Consider the following 22653-nt stretch of genomic DNA (forward strand, 5'->3'; position numbering starts at 1 on the left):
AACTCAACACAGAACACAGACTCGTCAGCAGAGAGCACCTAGACCCTAGCCTGCTACACAATCAGGTCCTGCTGCGGGCTTTTGAAGCTATATCCAGGGAACTCAGCCTTTCCATAAATCCTCGACCAGAACTCCCAGTAGGAGGCAGATTATCCAAATTTTACAACAATTGGATATCAATAACAACTGATCAATGGGTTCTGTCCATAATATCTCGAGGATACCAACTCAATTTCCTCTCAATTCCCACAGAATTTCCGCCAACTCAGATTCATCTCAACAAACATCACATGCCTCAACTACAAATAGAGTTATCCACCCTTCTGAAATCCAGGGCTGTAGAACCGGTGCCCTGGTCTCAGCAGGGCAGAGGATTCTACTCCCATTATTTCCTCATTCCAAAGAAAACAGGAGGCCTACGTCCCATCCTAGACCTCAGAAATCTCAACAAATTTCTCAAGAAAGAAAAGTTCAGGATGGTTTCTCTAGGCACCATGCTTCCACTTCTTCAAAAAGGGGATTGGCTTTGTTCTCTGGATCTCCAAGACGCTTACGCTCACATCCAATATTCCCTCCTCATCGCAAATATCTGCGCTTCATGGTAGGTCACCAACATTTCCAATACAGAGTTCTGCCATTCGGACTAGCCTCTGCTCCCAGAGTATTCACAAAATGTATGGCAGTAATAGCAGCACACTTGCACACTTGTCTTCCCATATCTCGACGACTGGCTCATCAGAAGTCAATCTCTACAAGGAGCTCTCACTTCTCTCAATCACACAATTACCATGCTTCATTCCATGGATTTTCTTCTCAATTATCAGAAGTCCCATCTCACACCGTCGCATATACTGCAATTCATAGGGGCAGAGCTGAACACCATCCTGGCAAAGGCCTTTCTACCCGAGGATCGAGTAGAAACACTGTCCCTATTGGCAAACTCGATTCATTCAAACAAACAAGCAACAGCTCATCAGTTTCTAACCTTACTAGGCCACATGGCCTCCACAGTTCATGCCACTCCTATGGCAAGTTTAGCCATGAGGGCAACTCAATGGACTTTACGATCACAATGGATCCAAGCCATCCAACCACTGCATTCTTCAATTCAAGTAACCCACCAACTACGTTCATCTCTACTTTGGTGGACGAACAAGGACAATTTGTGCAAGGGCCTACCCTTCCAGCAACCAGTCCCACAAATAATGTTAACTACAGATGTATCCACCTTGGGTTGGGGAGCTCACATAGACACTCTCCAAACTCAAGGGACTTGGACAAAACTCGAAGCAATATTTCAAATCAATTTCCTGGAGCTTCGAGCTATATGCTATGCGCTACATGCGTTCAAGGACTGCCTTTCACACAAGACTGATCTCATCCAAACGGACAACACGGTAGCCATGTGGTACATCAACAAGCAAGGAGGTACGGGATCGTATCTCCTTTGTCAAGAAGCTGCACAGATCTGGGGCTGGGCTCTCGACCACTCAATGTTTCTCCGGGCAACTTACCTGGCAGGCATTCACAACGTACTGGCAGATCGTCTCAGTCGTCAATTCCAACCACACGAATGGTCCCTGGATCCTTCAGTAGTAACCAGGATATTTCAACGTTGGGGACAACCAACAATTGACCTCTTTGCCTCACATCTGAATCACAAAGTGGACAATTTCTGTTCTCTACACAAACAGAAGAACCAGCCAGCCAAGGATGCATTTGCTCACCCTTGGAACTCAGGCCTACTATACATGTATCCTCTGATACCACTCATAACCAAAACTCTTGAAGCTACAACAGGACAAGGGGTCCATGATACTCATAGCCCCGTATTGGCCTCGACAAGTATGGTTTCCCACACTTCTAGACCTTTCAGTCAGGGATCCCATTCGCCTGGGAGTAGCTCCCACTCTCATAACTCAGAATCACGGTCGGTTGCGCCATCCTAACCTCCAATCCCTAGCCCTGACAGCATGGATGTTGAAAGCTTGATCTTGCAACCACTCAATCTTTCAACCCATATCTCTCAAGTGCTTATAGCTTCACGTAAGCCATCCACACGAAAGAACTACTCTTCCAAATGGAAAAGATTCACTTTGTGGTGCAGACACAGTGATCCTTTCACCTGCCCCACCACTTCTCTGCTAAACTACTTATACCATCTTTCAGAATCTGGTCTCCAGACTTCATCTGTAAGGGTACATTTAAGTGCAATTTCTGCTTATCATAACAGGATAGCAGATGCACCGATCTCCACACAACCTCTTATCAGCAGGTTTATGAAAGGCTTAACTCAACTCAAACCACCAATTTGGCCCCCAGTCACAGAATGGGATCTGAATTTGGTATTGACAAGGCTCATGCATTCTCCTTTTGAACCCATTGATTCCTGTGATCTTAAATTTCTCACATGGAAGACTATCTTCCTCATAGCCATTACATCAGCTAGAAGGGATAGTGAGTTACAAACACTTGTCACATACTCACCTTACACAAAGTTCCTACATGACAGAGTTGTTCTCCGAACACATCCCAAATTCCTCCCCAAGGTAGTTACGGAATTCCACTTGAATCAATCCATAGTTTTACCCACAATCTTCCCAAGGCCTCATTCTCACCAAGGAGAAACAGCCTTACATACCTTGGACTGTAATCATGCACTGTCTATTTATTTAAACCGCACTGCAGTCCACAGGAAATCCAATCAACTCTTTGTTTCCTATGATCCAAACAAACCGGGTAAAGCAGTGGGAAAATATACTCTATCCAACTGGTTAGCAGATTGCATACAGTTTTGCTATGAAAAAGCAGGCCTTCCTCTCCAAGGGCGAGTAAAAGCACATTCAGTAAGGGCAATGTCAACCACAGTAGCACACTATCGCTCAGTACCAATTCTGGACATATGTAAAGCAGCAACATGGAGTTCTCTTCACACCTTTGCAGCTCATTATTGTTTGGACAAAGAAGGACGACAAGATTCAGTCTGTGGACAATCTGTCTTAAAGAACTTATTTCTAGTGTAAACCCAACACCTTCTACAACCAACCTGCTGTACTCTTCGGCTGCCTCATTTCCAACAACAATACTTCACGGTTGCCTCCATCTGAAATGACTCAGCCTCTAGCTTGCTAATCACCCATATGTGAGGACTAGCATCCTGCTTGTCCTGGGATAAAGCAAAATTGCTTACCTTGTAATAGGTGTTATCCCAGGACAGCAGGATGTAGTCCTCACGAAACCCACCCGCCACCCCGCAGAGTTGGGTATGTTACCTTTTATTATTTTATTTTTTGCTGAAGCTTATTGCTACATACGAGACTAGAGTGAGACCCCTGTGGCAGAGAATATCATGGCATGCTGGGCATGCTCAGTGGCCTCACAGGGCCAGTCAAAAGTTTCTGGAAACTTTGACAGATGTTTTCCCCGCACTAGGGCTCCGTTACTGACATCACCCTTATGTGAGGACTACATCCTGCTGTCCTGGGATAACACCTATTACAAGGTAAGCAATTTTGCTTTCACCCAGACACAAACTAGTTTGAAGGCCACAGGCCAACCTCCGAACTCCTGTTTACTGTCTTACATTGTGAAATGTTTATGAACAGGCAAGAGTCTGTTTATTTAGTTATTCTATTAAGTCTATGATGAGATAGCAAGCAATTAACTTAAACTAAAGCCTGAGAGAGAGAATGAAGGCTGCACAGCTGTGTCTGAAATCTGCTAAGAACTCAGAGGGAGGGAACATCACTTTTTCCACAAGTGTTTGTAGTGTTTAAGGAGAGACAGCGAGAAAGAGAGGAGATAGAGAGAGCCCTGGATGTGATGGTACAGCTGTTCCTTTGGAAATGTAAGCTTTTTATATCTGTGTAGCAATTGTTATTATCTACCATTACTTCTTCTATACATTCTGATTTTATTTGTTCTATCCTCCTATTGCTCAAATAAACTTATTTTCTTACCTAGAACCGTGACTTACTGAATCCAAGTTTTTGTGTGGATCTTTGTGTTGGGGATAAGCTCCTGGGTTCAAGCCCCCAGGTATAATCCCAGTAATTACGTATGATTATCTGTGTAGGGGATAAGCTCCTGGGTTCAAGCCCCCAGGAATAATCCCAGTAATTGTGTGTGGCCATTTGTATAGGGGATAAGCCCCTTGGTTCAAGCCCCAGGTCAGAGCCCCTGGGCAGGATACTAGTGTGCACGGTCTGAACCCGTAACAAATGGGTTTTTAATTTCTTTTTTAAAAGAGCTGAAACAGGCCTCATTATTCCATGTGGATGGACCAGCTACTGCAAACAGCCGCTAATGGTGCTGTCCCCATTACTTTAAATCCATGTATCTTGATGACATTAGTGGGGGCTCAAGCTTGTCTGGAACAGGAGGGAGTTAGAACAGCATGGATCCCGGTGGCATATGACAACTGAGCAAATTGCCACAAACAGGTAGGCAGATGTGTAGAAAGCACTGATACAGCTGTCGGGAGACACTGGAGACCAGCGCCCTCTCCTTTGCAATAAAGCCCCACACCTTAATGACATTAGTGGGTAGGGCTCAAGTTAGTCTGGGATGGGTGGGGGGTGGATAGGACAGACCATGGTGGAAAATGACTAAGGAGCAAATCACTATAATCAAGTAGGCAGATAGGCAGAAAGTGTTGATATGGCTGTCAGCAGGCTTAAAAAATTGCAGTTGAGTTCTTCTTATTAAGTAATATTAGTGCAGTAAAAATACTACCTCCATGTTATTCCAGAATTTCATTGATTTATTTCTAGTTCAATTATTTTATCACCTCTTTGTTGTGGAAACATTTGTGTTAGCATTTATTTATATAGAGGTCAATATTCAAAAGCCATTTCGATGGATAACTGAAAAATTATCCTTCTAAATGGCAAAATCAGCATATTAAAAGACTTATCTGGCTAGAATTTAGACACATAAATTGGGGGTGTTCGGGGAGCGGGTTGAGAGGCATTTTGGAGAGGAGCGGAGCTAGCCTCATAAGTTAATCAGCTAAATCCATTATTCGGAGTTAGCTGGTTAAGTTAGGTGGCTAACTCTGGTTGTGCCTCTCACCTATCCTAAAGTTAGCCAGATAACGAAAATGTTCTCTTCCTAACCAAACACAGGAAAACTTCTTATATAGCTCATGCAGAACAATTCAAATGTACAGAAAATTAGCTTTAATTATGGCCAGCTGAAACTATACTTTTTTAAAATGAGCAGCCATATAAATCACTTTAAGGATTACAAAATAAAAACTTATCCAAACTTTTTTTAAACCCAGCTACAATAACTGCACTAACCACATCCCCTGGCAACAAATTCCAAAATTTAATTGTGTGTTGATTGAAAAAGAATTTTCTCCGATTAGTTTTAAATGTGCTACATGCTAACTTCATGGAGTGCCCCCTACTCTTTCTATCCATTATACAGTGACTATCCATTATACAATGACTATTCCAATCTCCCCTTATTAGCCTTCCGGAAGTTATTACAATTGCTACAGAACACAGAGGTTAGACTTGTATGTGGAGCAAGGGCTAGAGACAATGTTAATCCCTTATTATGAGAGACTTTACTGGCTTCCTATGTGCTGGTAAATTCAGTTTAAAATTTTGTCTGTAGTTTTAAAGTGTTTAAAATGCAAAGGTCTGGTCTACCTTACAACTCATTTGAATTTTCATAGTGCAGCAAGGAACTTGTATTCAGCCCATAGGATTTGCTTAAGGTTTCATCTCCTGTTGGGGCAAGACTTGCGCTTAACAGGAAGATAGCTTTTAGTGTGGTGGTTCCGGTCCTGTGCCATTAGATATCTGATTGGGTAGATCAATCAGGAAAGAACTGAAGGCATGTGTTTGTTTGTTTTTTTGTACTGGCTTTTGTTTAAATTTTAGTTAAACTTCATTTAGACTTCAGTGGAGCAATTCATTTTTAGAGAAGTACATGTCTTTATTGACTCTCTGAAGTTTTATATTTGTTTTGAACTTATTAGATTACATTATTTGTTGCTGATTGAAACTATATTGTAATTTGCTTTGAGGTTCTTTGAATAATAAATGTGAAAAATAAAATTAGATTAAAATAAATAAATAAATACAATCAGATTTTCTATAGAAAGCACAGGACTGGTGGACATCTCTACAATGCATCAGAAAAGCAGAGATGAATGATCCCTTAGTGAATCTGCTCTCTTCAGTGTAAACAAGAATTTTGCAACAAATATGTACCTTGAGGAATGATTCTTAATATGTCTGCATTTCAAAACTTCAAGTATATGATACTTTTATAGCAGCAAAAAGTAAATCTGTTTTTTGTTTCTGCAGGCTAGAGCTTTGAAATTGTACTCTTCAAACAAATTACTTGAGAGGACATGCAAGGTAAGAGAACTGCTGGAACTAGACACATCATTTAGTGTATGTTCTGTTATGGTCAGTAGCTGTTTACAATTCTATGAAGAACATATGTTTTCTGTTTGGTTTTTTTAGTACTTGAATTATTAATACTGCATTGCATTTTTAGTTAATTGTTTACATGTGATGGTATACCTATAGTATTAATCAGGGACACACCTGACAGATGGTTCTCACACGCATGACACACTGATGGCAAAAAGTCAAGCAGAAGAAAGGATTGCCAAAGAGGTAAAGAGAGGTGACAAAACATTGTTTAGGTACATCAGAGAAAGGAGGAAAGTTCAAAGTGGTATAGTGAAATTGAAAGGTAAAAAGGATCAATGTGTGGAGAGAGACGAAGAAATGGCAGAAATATTAAATGAATACTTCAGTTCGGTGTTCACTAAAGAAGACCCTGGAGAAGGACCATCACTAGTTAACAAGAAACTGGAGGGGAGTGGACTAGATGTAACTCTATTTACAGTAGAGAATGTATGGGAAGAGCTGGGGAAACTGAAAGTGGACAAAGCCATGGGGCCTGATGAGGTTCATCCCAGGATACTGAGGGAGCTCAGAGATGTGCTGGTGGGTCCGCTGTGTGACCTGTTCAATAGATCCCTAGAAAGGGGAGTGGTGCCGAGTGATTGGAGAAGAGAGGTGGTGGTCCCACTTCACAAGAGTGGGAGCAGAGAGGAGGCTTGTAACTACAGACCGGTTAGCCTCACCTCGGTGGTGGGAAAAGTAATGGAGTTGCTGCTGAAAGAAAGAATAGTGAACTATCTACAGTCAGAAGAATTGCTGGACCAGAGGCAGCATGGATTCACCAGGGGAAGATCCTGTCAGACTGGGTGACTAGGGAATTGGATCGAGGAAGAGCGCTCGATGTCATCTACTTGGATTTCAGCAAAGCTTTTGATACGGTCCCACACAGGAGGCTGGTAAATAAAATGAGAAGCTTAGGAGTGAGTGCTGAGGTGGTAGCCTGGATTGCAAACTGGTTGACGGACAGAAGACAATGTGTGATGGTAAATGGAACTTACTCTGAAGAGAGCGGTATTAAGCGGAGTGCCGCAAGGTCAGTGTTGGGAATGGTCCTGTTCAATATCTTTGTGAGCGACATTGCGGGCGGGATAGAAGCTAAGGTTTGTCTTTTTGCAGTTGACACTAAGATCTGCAACAGTGGACACGCCTGAAGGAGTGGAGAGAATGAAACAGGATTTAAGGAAGCTGGAATAGTGGTCGAAGATATGGCAGCTGAGATTCAATGCCAAGAAGTGCAGAGTCATGCATATGGGGTGTGGAAATCCGAAAGAACTGTATTCGATGGGGGGTGAAGGGCTGATGTGCACGGAGCAGGAGAGACATCTTGGGGTGATAAGTGTCTAACGATCTGAAGTCAGCGAAACAATGTGACAAGGCGATAGCTAAAGCCAGAAGAATGCTGGGCTGCATAGAGAGAGGAATATCAAGTAAGAAAAGGGAAGTTATTATCCCCTTGTACAGGTGCTTGGTGAGGCCTCATCTGGAGTACCGTGCTCAGTTCTGGAGACTGTATCTCCGAAGGGACAGAGACAGGATGAAGGCGATCCAGAGAAGGGCGACCAAAAAGGTGGATGGTCTTCATCGAATGACTTATGAGGAGAGATTGAAGAGTCTAAATATGTACACCCTGGAGGAAAGGAGGAGCAGAGGTGATATGATACAGACTTTCAGATACTTGAAAGGTTTTAATGATAAATCTGTTTTTATTTTTTAAAAAGCATAAAATAATGAACATTACAAAGTATATATCTGATTACATACAGCATATTTTTGTAAAACTCTTATGTTCATTTTTCTCTTCCTAGTCCATTTAACTCCCATCCCTTCTCTCAAAACCACCCCTACATTCTATTCCTCCCTCCAAAACCCAAAACCACCCCTCCATTCTATTCCTCCCTCCCTCCCTCCCTGCACCAATGGAGTTCTTATATAGAAATACATTAAAGATCTTAACACGTCATTAATAAAGTATATTAAAAATCATCTGTTAGATATCTATACGATTAAGGAAAAGACTTTTTGAATCATGTGGTAATGTTAGTATAAAGGTAGCCAAATTGCATTTATTGCTCTTCTAGTTCTAATTGGCAGAGTGGTATTGGTCAGAGTTTCCATGGTTAATAGATTTATTATAGAAGAATGCCAATATATTATAGAAGGATTTTCTGATGTTATCCAATTTGTCAATATAGCTTTACAAGCCAACAAAAAAACCTTTATAATCCAAAGAATTGAGCTCTTATTTCCTTTGAAAGATTTTGGAAAAATTCCAAAAAGTGCCACTAAAGATGAAAAAGGAATTTTAAATCCCACAACCATATTAGCAAAACGATAAACTTTCTTCCAAAAAATTTGAATTATTGGACAACTCCATAAAGAGTGACCCAAGTGCGCTGAAACTCCTCCACATTTGATACATATATCTGAATTAGAAAAACCTGCTCTGTATGCTTGATGTTGAGGTATGTACATTCTATAGATGATTTTATATCGAGTCTCATGTAGAAGCATATTGCATGTAATTTTTCGTGTCATGACAAAAGCAGCCTTAAGCGCTGCAATAGATAATGACTGTTTAAGTTCCGACTGCCATTTAAGTTGTACTTCTTCCAAAGACCAACTCTTTAATGAGGTCTCTAAATGTTTGTATAAATATGAAATGGAACGTTTCTGAGGATCATCTATATCAAAACAACTTGTAAGAAATTGCCACTTGGGATCCGTGAAAGTTGGTGAGCCTATTGATATCACATATTGACTAGCCTGAAGATATTGGAAATAATCAATAGGTCGGAGTTTATAAAGAATACGGAGTTCTGAAAAATTAAAAATGTATCCATTTATATTAAATATCTGTCCAACGCATCTGAATCTAGAACGATCCCATAAACGGTAACGTGAAGTAGATGAATTTTTGGATAGCAATGGATTACCATAAAATGGAAGAAAAGGAGATATTTTGTCAGATAATGAATTCTTATTTAATAACCATTTCCAAGTTTTTCGTAATGGTTGCAGTAGGAGATCTGATTTAATTGTGCTTGACAAGGAAGCATAAGGAACATGTAAAGCATAACGAAGTGATATCGGAGTAAGTAGTTGTGCTTCCAGGCAAATATCAGAAAAATATTGTGTGTTCATCAACCAATCTCCTATATGTCGCAAATTAATTGCATGGTTATAAAATTTCAAATCAGGTAAACTCATTCCACCCATGGATAATGATTTCATAAGATTGGATAATTTAATTCTTGGTTTTTTTCCTCTCCATATGAACTTAGTGACTACTCTCTGGTATTTAGCAATTGTCGTTTGGGTGAGAAGTAGAGGTAGAACACTAAGTGCATATATCCAGTGTGGTAATATTGTCATTTTTAATAGATGTATTCGTCCAAAAAGAGATAGTGGAAGTGAAATCCATGAACTTAGAAAAAGATCCGTTTTTTGTTGTAATGGTGATATATTCAAATCATATAAATTAGTAAGACACTTTGGAATCCATATACCTAAATATTTGATTTTATCTACTGCCAATTTTAAAGGGAATTCTCCAATCCAAGGTATAAAAACCTTTTACGTTAGAAAAAAATCAGCAGAACCAGGGGTCACAATTCGAAACTCCAGGGAGGAAGACTCAGAACCAATGTCAGGAAGTATTTCTTCATGGAGAGGGTGGTGGATGCCTGGAATGCCCTTCCGGAGGAAGTGGTGAAGACTAAAACTATGAAGGATTTCAAAGGGGCATGGGATAACCACTGTGGATCCATAAAGGCTAGAGGATGGGAATGAAGAGAAGAGCATTGGGGGTGGCTTTCTGGAATGGAGGCTACTACCTGGTGATTACTACCCTTACTCAATAAGCCTTCACACGGTTAATGCAACTCCAACATTGCTCTCTGCTTCAACGGCAAGGGGAAATGTGGAAAAGAGGATTTTGAATTCAGATAACCAACAAGGACTGAACTTCACAATCTGGTTAAACAAATAAGCATGGGGGTAGCTTGCTTATTATGGCGGTTACTACCCTAAACCAATTAAGCCTAATACATCACTTTGAATGCATATACAGCGTTGCTCTTTGCTTCACCGGCAGGAGGACATGTGGAAAAGAAGATTTGCATTCAGACAACATCCAACAAGGCATTGATCTGTGCAGTCTGGATAAACAAGCATCAGGGTAACTTGCTTGATGAGGCGGTTGCTACCCTTAACCATTAAGCCTTATGCTCACCTTTGAAGCAACTCCAACATTACTCTCTGCATCAATGGCAGGGGATTGCAGGAACTTTGAATCAAACAGTTACCAACAAGGGTCCTGAACTTGGTGGTTGGTGAAACAGATAAGTATGGGAAAATAAATGTGGGAGCTTGCTGGGCAGACTGGATGGGCCGATTGGTCTTTTTCTGCCATCATTTCTATGTTTCTATGTTTCTATATGTTGATGTTCTGTGTTGGGCCTCTCCGCGTGGCCTGCAGAGAGACGCCGTCACGACCAACGCCGCGCCCCTCCCTAGGTGCACGCGTGCACAGATGATCCTTTCATAGGGCTTGCTGCGGGAACCTGGCCACGGCCCCAGATGATGACGTTGGCAGAGCTCCGATTATATAAGCCCGGCTTCGCTCTCTCAAATTGCCTTTGCAACAGATCCCCTTGCTAGTCAAGTGCTCGTTGCTTCTACTGTTTCTGGTTCCTGATCCTGATTGCCTTCGTTCCTGTTTCCTTGTTCCTGAGTTCCTGTTCCTTCATCTCTCTTCGGATTGCTAACCTGGTTTGACCTCTGCATCGCCTGACTACTCCGATGCCTCTCTCCAATCCCTGACCTCTGCATTGCCTGACTACTCTTTTGCCTCTCTCCAGCCCCGGACCTTTGCATTGCCTGACTACTCCGTTGCCTCTCTCCAGCCCCGGACATCTGCATTGTCTGACTGCTCCGTTGCCTCTCTCCAATACCAGACCGCTGCATTGCCTGACTTCCACCTGTAGAACCGATGTTAGATGATTTTCTTTTTCTACAATAGGAGTATATATACTAGTTTTGTTAAGTATTAAATTCTTTCATTTTTTTCCCTCTAGGACCTTGATGCTGATATCAAAAGAGTCCTAGGTAAACAGAAGGTTAAACGGGACGTTCAAGAGTAAGTAAGGAATGGTTTGTAATACTTTAAGAGAACAAGAGAACATAAGTGTTCTGCTCACCTATTTATCTATCTATCCTTGTATACTGTATCATGAATGAATCTTTTATTTCAAAATCATATATAAAATTTCAGCTATATCAAACTTTTCTTCTGTTTAGATTGACACACCTGTACCTCACTCGTACTATTAAATATCCCTTGCTTACACTATCCCATCCCACTGAATATATTGATTTATTCAAAATCAAACTACATCCCTTATTCATACAATCCCGCCCCAGTAAAAATATACTCGTCTATTGAAAACCCACTTTAAAGACTTATGAAAGACTTATCAAATACCCCTATTTGTCAATGTTTTTAACTTTTTATTTTAACATAAAAATCTTGCAAAAAAACAGTTGTTATTACAGAATACCTTCTTATTTTAAAAGACATCTTTTGTTATACAGTTCCCAATGATGAAAATATTAAGGTGGTGTTCCAGAGAACCAGTTCTATTCCAGATAATGAAAATGAACAAATTTTATTTCAAAAACACTCTTTTTTTCTCAAAAACCAATTCCCAATGGTGGAAATATCCACAGTATTCCAGAGAACCAGCTAGATTCCCAAAAAGTAAATGTGTCCAGGTTTTATTTCCAAAAGTCCACAGTATTCCAAAGACCCAGTTCAATTCCCAAATGGTGAATGTGTCCAGGTATTATTTCAAAAGCCCGACACCATGGCTGTTTAACTGTTCTCAATGAAAAAGGTTCTAAAGGAGAACATTCAGCACAACTATTACAAAAGTAAAACCTTTTTCAGTCAACCATAAAAACTTCTTCAGAGGAAGTGTTTTTAAAGAAGAACATTGAACACAAAAGGTACAAAAGTAAAATCATTTTTAATGCAACTGTAAAAAAACAGTGGATGCACATCTGGGTAGAGCCAGCAATAGAAGATTTTACAATAACTCTGAACAAGAGTAGAAATGGTGGTTTAAAAATCTTCTTTGGTGGATATATGTGTCTACGTCTGGTTGAAGTGCTCCTGATGCAGGCGGGACTCCGCCGAAACGCCATGGTGTCGGGCTTTTGAAATAATACCTGGACACATTCACCATTTGGGAATCGAACTGGGTCTTTGGAATACTGTGGCCTTTTGGAAATAAAATCTGGACACATTTACTTTTTGGGAATCTAGCTGGTTCTCTGGAATACTGTGAATATTTCCACCATTGGGAATTGGTTTTTGAGAAAAAAGAGTGTTTTTGAAATAAAATGTGTTCATTTTCATTATCTGGAATAGAACTGGTTCTCTGGAACACCATCTTAATATTTTCATCATTGGGAACTGTATAACAAAAGATGTCTTTTAAAATAAGAAGGTATTCTGTAATAACAACTGTTTTTTTGCAAGATTTTTATGTTAAAATAAAAAGTTAAAAACATTGACAAATAGTTAGGGGTGTTTGATAAGTCTTTCATAAGTCTTTAAAGTGGGTTTTCAATAGACGAGTATATTTTTACTGGGGCGGGATTATATGAATAAGGGGTGTAGTTTGATTTTGAATAAATCAATATATTCAGTGGGATGGGATAGTGTAAGCAAGGGATATTTAATAGTACGAGTGAGATACAGGTGTGTCAATCTAAACAGAAGAAAAATTTGATATAGCTGAAATTTTATATATGATTTTGAAATAAAAGATTCATTCATGATACAGTATACAAGGATAGATAGATAAATAGGTGAGCAGAACACTTATGTTCTCTTGTTTTTTTAATAAGTAAATATTATTGGACAAGGGATTATCGGTATTGGTATTTTGTGGATATACTTTAAGAGAGATACAAATCACTTTCTTGGGGGAGGGGGTAATAAAGGGTTTAAACAATTTAAAAAAATAAATTTTAAATTGAATGCAAATTTCAAAATATATTCAATTGGTTATAAAAGCAAAAAGATACCAAGACACTGCCTTAAAAACCCAACATGGCCATGTTTCAGCATGTTGTCTGCATTAGGGTATATTTGCACATACATTTTTACAAGCAAAGGCAAGAAACAGACAAAATACAAACAAATGTGTAAAAGACTACCATCTCTTATTGCAATGGATTTGCAGAAGTGCTGATCAAATTTAAATTCATAGAGTCCACTAAACAGCAATGTATTTATACAATTTCCCTCTGTGAATTCTTTAGAGTCTGCCACTAAGCGTATCTATACTATCACATAGATAGGAGGTTGTTTTTTGGTTTTTTTTTAATCTGTGTTCAATAGGGATGTGAATCGTTTTAGGACGATTAAAATTATCGTCCGATAATTTTAATATCGTCTTAAACCATTATGGAACACAATACAATAGAGATTCTAACGATTTATCGTTATAAATCGTTAGAATCGTGAGCCGGCACACTAAAACCCCCTAAAACCCACCCCCGACCCTTTAAATTAAATCCCCCACCCTCCCGAACCCCCCCCCCAAATGACTTAAATAACCTGCGGGTCCAGCGGCGGTCCGGAACGGCAGCGGTCCGGAACGGGCTCCTGCTACTGAATCTTGTTGTCTTCAGCCGGCGCCATTTTCCAAAATGGCGCCGAAAAATGGCGGCGGCCATAGACGAACACGATTGGACGGCAGGAGGTCCTTCCGGACCCCCGCTGGACTTTTGGCAAGTCTTGTGGGGGTCAGGAGGCCCCCCCCAAGCTGGCCAAAAGTTCCTGGAGGTCCAGCGGGGGTCAGGGAGTGATTTCCCGCCGCGAATCGTTTTCGTACGGAAATGGCGCCGGCAGGAGATCGACTGCAGGAGGTCGTTCAGCGAGGCGCCGGAACCCTCGCTGAACGACCTCCTGCAGTCGATCTCCTGCCGGTGCCATTTTCCGTACGAAAACGATTCGCGGCGGGAAATCGCTCCCTGACCCCCGCTGGACCTCCAGGAACTTTTGGCCAGCTTGGGGGGGGGCCTCCTGACCCCCACAAGACTTGCCAAATGTCCAGCGGGGGTCCGGAAGGACCTCCTGCCGTCCAATCGTGTTCGTCTATGGCCGCCGCCATTTTTTGGCGCCATTTTGGAAAATGGCGCCGGCTGAAGACAACAAGATTCAGTAGCAGGAGCCCGTTCCGGACCGCTGCCGTTCCGGACCGCCACTGGACCCGCAGGTTATTTAAGTCATTTGGGGGGGGGGGTTCGGGAGGGTGGGGGATTTAATTTAAAGGGTCGGGGGTGGGTTTTAGGGGGTTTTAATGTGCCGGTTTTGCGATTTTACGTTTTTTTCGATTTTTCACGATTTTTCACGATATTTTCCCCCCCCAAACGGCAACAATACGATTCCCTCCCCCTCCCAGCCGAAATCGATCGTTAAGACGATCGAGGACACGATTCACATCTCTAGTGTTCAAAGTGTTTGTACTAAAACAAAAATGTGTGTATGTATGCAATTGTTTGTATTTTTTGTATTCTGTAAATCTTTTTCTTTTAGGATATGATTAGTGTCTGCTACAGGTGTTTATCCTTAATGTCACCAGACACATTTCTGTTTTAGTTGCTGAGAAGTAAACATACAGTCAGCTCAAAAGCAAAAAATCTGCCTAGCAGTGTTAGGGTTGGATTTATGAGACTTTTTCTTCTTTCCTCCCTGCATATGTTGCTATATCATGATTTTTAATTAATTCCAATTCAGTAACCCAAGGAACATGGAGACGAAATGACTTACTAAAGGTCACATGAAAAGATAGTGGTAGAGCAAGATTTCTACTCCCAGATTTTAGGAATTCATCCAACTTGTACTTCATCCCTCTTAAGATAAGGCTATAACATCTAAAAGGAAAATACACACTTTCATTTTACCCTCTTTCATTTAAAAATTGGATCAGTGTAACAGTTCAAAGGAGTTGTTAAGAATATGGAAAGTGTTCTGTAGGTGAGTTGTGTGAGTGAAATAACTTTCAAACCTATTCGTATTACTGCATGTGCGCAAGTAAGTGGACATGCAGAAATTTATCCTAGCATTATATTAAACAAATAAAATTAAAGGAAAATATAAACTGCCAAAAGGCCTCTCAAAGCTGCTTGCCTGAAAAAAATAGGTTTTATCCCAGGACAAGCAGGATGCTAGTCCTCACATATGGGTGACATCGGTAATGGAGCCCTATGACGGAAAACTTTCTGTCAAAGTTTCTAAAAAGCTTTGACTGACACTGGCACACTGAGCATGCTCAGCATGCTATGATCCCTGCGTCCACAGGGGTCTCCCTTCAGTCTTCTTTTTTCCACTCTGCTGTAATCATAGCGGTTGGAGCTCTGTGAGAAATCCTAATACTTTTTTCCTCATAAAAGATTTACATTTTTACTTCACAAACACCTTTTCCTGCACGGGTCTTCCTCCACATTGGCTTAATTCGATGTTCGGTGAGTACTATGCCATATTTTTTCGGTCGGTTACTGTCACCTTTCTGGCTGCCAACCGACTGCGGTCTCCCCTTCCCCTATTTTTCAGTTAGTCACACATAGCCTGCAAGTGTTCCTCTGTGACACTCTGCTTGGCAATTAGCGCTAGTGGGACAGGGACTTCCACGATTGCCGGTGCCGTCACTGCCCTGGTAGTTTCAGGTCCTTTATTTTCCTCGCTACCTTTGTGCAGTAGATACCCCATCGCTACAGTCGGTACCCCCTTCAGGCCATCCTGCGTTTTTAGATGCCACAGGTACCCCTCCCCCTGCGGTGCCCTGATGCCATCCTCCCTACATAGTTTCTATCAGTGCCATCTATGTTTTATCCATGGCACTGATTTATTTCCTTAACTTTTATCGGTGCTATCGTTGCCTGGGTGGATGCCATCGATGGACACCTTGTCTCATCGCTGACATCCATAATCGGGTCGATGCCACCGCTACCCGAGGCACTTCAATCGCTGTTGGGGTCATTTCCATCTATGCCATCCTTTTATTATGGATGCCATTGATGCCAGGCTGTTTTCCATGCATGGCATCGGTGCCAGGCTGTTTCCATCGATGCCAGGCTGTTTTCCATGCATGGCATCGATGCTAGGCTGTTTCCATCGATGCCAGGCCGTTTTCCATCGATGGGCATCGGTGCCAATACCATTTCCATGCATGGCATCGGTGCCAATGCCATTTCCTTGCATGGCATCCTTGCCAATGCCATTTCCATGCATGGCATCCATGCCAATGCCATTTCCATGCATGGCATCCATGCCAATGCCAAATCCATTGATGAAATCCATGTCAACATTGATTCCATCGCTGCCCATGTCCGTGGCATAAATGCCATGGATGTCATTGTTGCCCGAGTCGATCCACTCGATACCGTTGATGCCCGTGGCCATACCGCAGATATTGTCGGCGCCCGCCTCCATACATCGATGATCTCGACACCCATGTCGTTCCCATCGGCATCTTCTATGTTTTTATGGATGCGGTCATTGACTCCGTCAATACCCATATCATTTTTTCCGAAACCAGCGATGTTCTCGATTACCATCAATGCCGACATAACACCGCCACATAATACCCTCACCTGAACACAGTGCTCCATGCTTTGGGTCCTTATTAAAGCCCCGTATCAGGAGCAGAGCAGGCATGCTAACAGTCCATCATCGATCGCCATCCAGGACAGCGAGCACTTCCATCTCGGCGCTGGGGAATGACCAGGTCGAGCACCGTGGCATTCATTGTCGCAGACACGATGACCGTCTGCCACCGACGCCATCCAACACATTGCTGCTATCCTTCTCGATGCTGGACGATGTTTGGGGCGAGCAGCATCACCACTGCCATCGGCACTGTTCTGCACAGTTTTGGCAGTCCTTCCTGCTCCAGAAACATCGGATCGAGATCCGCAGAATTCTGCACTGGCGTCAAGAGACATTGAGCTGCTGCGACAGTGGTTGGGTTCATGAGTTCGTTAATCGGCTCCCCTGTTCCCAGGCATGCCCCACCGACATCGGTGCGGGATTCTGGCCCTCCGCTCATTCCGGTCTAAGCACCAGCCACGCCCAGCCTTGTCTCCTCTATACCTGTGCCACCATACCAGGTATCAGAGTTGAGATGGACATTGACGTCCACAGGCTACCCCTCGAGGACTCTGGAAATCCACGGAGCCAGCAATCTTCACCGGCTCGTCCTTCGGCGGTTCACGTCGGATGGTAAGTACCCGCTTCTGCGGCATTCCCATTGAGATGTGTTCTCTAATTCTAGCCACATGGTCAGAAAAGTTCTAGGTCATGTACTTTCCAAGAATTGTATTAGTGTCACATATTGCTATGCCAGCTATGTCAGCCACAATACCAGGAGAACCTCTCTTTCTTTTTTTTGGGATTGCATCAGGGCTTCCTCCCTTTTCAGCAACGTGGCTCTGTACTGATTAATGCTCTAGCTTTTGGTTCCTGTTTCAGTACCAAAGTTCCAGGTGTATTCGCTGTTCTGCTAAACACAAGATCCAGCACATGCTGCCTCAACTACAAGTCCACCTCGAAGCTTGATACAGGTCTCGATGTCTCCTTGTACAGCACTCAGAAATGCGGGTAAGACTTTACCGGTCTCACTCCCGTGGGAGGTTACCTGATATCCAAATTACATCAACCCCTCCAGTTGGACACCTCCCGGTTTTCCAACTGGCCGGATATCAGAGCAGCCACCCTACCTCGTAGCAAGGTTCCCGGTACACTCCCCTACACGCTTCAAAGCGCACAGGGGGGAAGAGGGGGGTTGGGGAGTTTTAATTACATTATTCTTTCTTTCAACAGAAAGTAGTTACTCTCCGCCCATCCTGGACCTCAGAAATACCAACTTTCTTCAGAAGGCACAGGTAAAATGGTATCTCTTGTTACCATGTTTCCAAAATGCAGTAAGTACATTCCCTCTATTCTTTCTATGTGCCTCATGGTGAGTCAACAATATTACAATTCCAAGCTCTGCCGGTGGCACCAGCTTTGACAACTGGGGTATTTCATTGAATCAATATCGGTGACTGTTGTTTCTCTATGGAGTCCAACATCATTCACGCTTTCCTTGCATGGACAGCTGCATAACCAAAGGCAGTCCACTATCTGGGATTACTGTCACTGCTATAATTCCCTTATACACTTCTGGACACCATAGTCACAATGACCTTCCTGTCCAGCATCCGCGCAGACATTTTAATACATTCCTACATGTCCCTATGCGCATATTCCATAACCTTAGCCCCCAAAAAATTTTACATTATTGGGCTCTGAGGTTTTTTCACTATGCACTTTCCTCATAGGCCAAAACTGCTATGCGTTAGATTCAGTGAAATTCCATAATCAGTGGGTCTAAGCTATTCAACCGCTTTCGTCCCTCTCTATATCACGGATTTAGAACCAAAATCCTAGTCTGATCCTGCTCATGCTCGCATTTACCTCAGGTTGTAAGTTTGACCACAAATCTTCTCAACCCAATATGTGTCCATTCCGCTCCAAGCAGTTCCACTTAAACTTCCTGGATCTTGTACCATGAGTTATACCCTTATGCCTTCTAATACTGCCTTTGCAACAATTCCTTGTGCATACAGACAGACAGCATAGGGACGATGTGCTTTCCAACATACAAGCATGCACAACATCTTAGCTGCTCTGCAATGAAGCTGCACAGCTTTATCCTTAGCCCTTACTCACTTTATGCATCCTCGGGCCACTGATCTCAGACACTTACTGAATGCACTAGCAGACCATCTCCAGATAGGTCCATCCTCTCGAATGGTATTGGACATGTGTAGCGAGAGAAATCTTCTAGCGCAGAGGTCAACCAAACTTGCCCTCTGCTTCCGAATCTAACCATACGGCGCACAGATTCTACTACCTACACATGGTTCCACTGCATTCCCACAGACGCCTTTCTTCCATCAAGGGCCTCCTAAATGTGTATCTTCCGCTACTTCTCATAGCCAGCACTCTTATAATGCTCAACCGGGACGGAGTTCACTGTTCCTCAGGCCCACGTCCTGCCCGAGACCAGTATGCTTCCCATACTTCATACCCAAAACTCTCGTGAACCAACAACAGGACAGAGGAACAATAGTCCTCTTAGCCCTATTCTGGCCGCGACAAGTATGGTTTCCCATATTCTTCGACCTCTCGATCCGAGACCAATTCGCCTGGGCACAGCGCCCACTCTCGTAACTCGGACTCAGGACAAGTTGCGTCATCCCAACCTAACAACTCTTGCACTGACAGCTTGAGTGTTGTAATTCTCCAACCACTTAATCTTTCAACACAAATCTCTAAAGTTCTCGTAGCTTCGTGAAAGCCTTCCGTATGTAAACCTTACCACTTTTAGTGGACTAGATTTACCAAGTGGTGCACACAAACAGGTTTTCACCTTTTTTCTTGCCCCACTCCTTCGGTACTAGATTACCTATATCACCTTTTGGATTCTGGTCTCCAGTCATCCTCTGTAAGGGTACACCTAAATGCCAAAGCGGCATACCACAAGGAAAAAGAGTATACGCCAATAACAGCGTAACCCCTAGTATGTCGAGTTATTAAGGCTTATTTCACCTTAAGCCTCCCATTTGACCATTGATCATTAAATTGTAATACATTCCTGCGACAAGAAATTTCTTACATAAAACAGTATTTTTCTTAGTAGCCATTACATCGGCTAGGAGGGTCAGTGAGTTGCAACCTCTTGTCACATACTCGCCCTACATAAGGTTCCTGCATGACAGAGTAGTCCTTTGCTCTCACCCCAAATTCCTACCAAAAGTAATACCAGATTTTCACTTAATCAGTCAATACTCTTGCTTACTTTCTTTTCAAGACCTCTCTCTAGCCAAGGAGAGAGAGTCTTATACACCTGAGACTGAGAGCGTGCACTAGCTTTTTACCTGAACCGCACGGCGGTCCATAGGACATCCAACCAACTCTTTGTTTCTTTTCACAAAAAATGAACCAAGAGTTGTGGTATTAAAACGGACTCTCTCCGACTGACTAACAGACTGTATCGAAATCTGTTGTGAAAAAGCAAAAGTTCCTCTCCAAGGGCAAGTAACAGCACACGTAATAACGGCTATGTCTACATCAGTAGTACACTATCGTTCAGTGCCCATTATTACCATATGTAAAGCTGCAACATGGAGTTCCGTTCACATCTCTGCAGCTCATTATTGCTTGGGCAAAGAAGAACGACAAGATTCGGCCTTTAGAAAATCTGTCTTACAGAACTTGTTTCCAATATATTCCCAACTCCTTCTACATCCAACCTGCTGTGATTTTGGCTTCCTCATTTTTACCAACAATACTGCAGTGTTGATTCACTACAAAATGACTCAGCCTCTAGCTTGCTAATCACCCATATGTGAGGACTAGCATCCTGCTTGTCCTGGGATAAGCAAAATTGCTTACCTTGTAATAGGTATTATCCCAAGTCAGCAGGATGTAGTCCTCACAGAACCCACCCGCCACCCCGCGGAGTTGGGTCTGATACGTTTTATTTTCTTTTATATTTTCACTTACACATAATGCTACAAACGAGACCCCTGTGGACGCAGGGATCGTAGCATGCTGAGCATGCTCAGTGTGCCAGTGTCAGTCAAAGCTTTTTAGAAACTTTGACAGAAAGTTTTCCGTCATAGGGCTCCATTACTGATGTCACCCATATGTGAGGACTACATCCTGCTGTCCTGGGATAACACCTATTACAAGGTAAGCAATTTTGCTTTCAATATGCTCTTGAAGATCTTAGAGTAGCTTATCAAATATAACTCCCAAGGCAAAGTGTTCCATAAAATTGGAGTCGCCAACGAAAAAGCTTGCTCCTTCATTTCTGCCAAGCATGCATGGCAAATAGTAGGGACATGCAGCAAGCCCTTCCGAGCAGACTGTAATGCATGGCATGTGCATACCCCAAAAAACCTGGTCACTGCGTCCATGATAATCCCTTGGCATTGTAAACCAACTGCATGTTGAGGGAGTGGAAACCCTTGCGATTGAAGAAGGTGGCCTCATTGCCTGTATGAGGCCTTATAAGCATATGAGTGCAATTGATAGCCTCCAAAACAGAGGGGGAGACATGCAATCTAGTAGAAGTCAGTCATTTGCTGTTGTTGATGCCTGTACCAAGGAAAGGATATATACGGATTTGTTTTTCTAGAAATGCAGCCAGAAACTGATTTATACATGGAGGTAGCTGACTGACTTATTCCAATGATAATCCTTAGAGGTGTCTATGAGGTGCTGCTTGCAAATAAGGCAGTTACATGGTGATGTGTTAAAAAAAAAAGTCATAAACACAGGCCTCCTGGCCTAATTAGCACCCCTTCACTACAAAAGTCTAACGCCCCTCCTTGCTGGTCAGGACATGCCCCAATTCTCTGAAATTTAAAAATAAATCAGATACTTGTAACAGCCAGGTTCAGCCCTCTAGCCTTCCCTTTCTCTCCCTACTAAATATGCCAAGAATTGCCTCCTTGGCCCCCAACACCACCACCATCATCCCAAAGCCCTCTCACTAACCCAGTACCTAAATTGGGGTCTCCTTTTTAATTCCAGGATCCCAATACACTGCAATCCCAGACATGTATAGGTTTACTGTAGTTCTGACTTTAAAAAGGAGGCCCTATTTAGTTACTGGGTGAATGGGAGGGTTTCAGGGTGAGGGTGGCAGCTTGAGGGGACTGAGGAGGCAATACTTGGTGATGTATTTAGCGGGGAGGGAGAGGGAAGGCTGGAGGGCTGGGCCCAGCTGCCACCAATATCTAATTTATTTTTAAATTTCAGAGGGTCCTGGTCAGTGGTAGGGAGTTTTCGGTTTTGTGGTGGGGGTGCAAACCGGGCCAGGAGGCCTTTGGTTGTGCTGTTTTTGGTTTTTTTTTAAAGGATTGCCACTTAACCGGATATCCTTTGAAGAAATCTTGTTAAGTGGCAGGTTATCTGGTCACATAATGCTGGATAACTTTAGGCTTGCTCTGAAGCCTAAAATTATCTGGTTAACTTAGCTGGATACAACTGAAATTTGGCTAGTTAGCTGGATAACCTTGGTTTGCCTCGGAACATCGCTTCTTTTTTATAAGGCTAAATTATAGCTGGAAAATGATTTATCTAACTATAATT

At 42.5% G+C, this 22653-nt stretch overlaps 1 protein-coding gene across 6 annotated transcripts in view; it reads left to right on the plus strand.

Moving 5' to 3' along the window:
* The window catches only part of C3H6orf118 (chromosome 3 C6orf118 homolog), a 241596-nt gene that overhangs the window by 191080 nt on the left and 27863 nt on the right, over positions 1-22653 (plus strand). For all 6 annotated transcript variants that reach the window (XM_029594119.1, XM_029594118.1, XM_029594123.1 and 3 more), the window contains 2 exons: positions 6324-6377; positions 11510-11571. In XM_029594119.1, the coding sequence (XP_029449979.1) occupies positions 6324-6377; positions 11510-11571 (116 nt within the window). The remainder of the gene's footprint in view (positions 1-6323; positions 6378-11509; positions 11572-22653) is intronic.

Source organism: Rhinatrema bivittatum, chromosome 3 (assembly GCF_901001135.1).
Source record: "Rhinatrema bivittatum chromosome 3, aRhiBiv1.1, whole genome shotgun sequence".
Lineage (NCBI taxonomy): Eukaryota > Metazoa > Chordata > Amphibia > Gymnophiona > Rhinatrematidae > Rhinatrema > Rhinatrema bivittatum.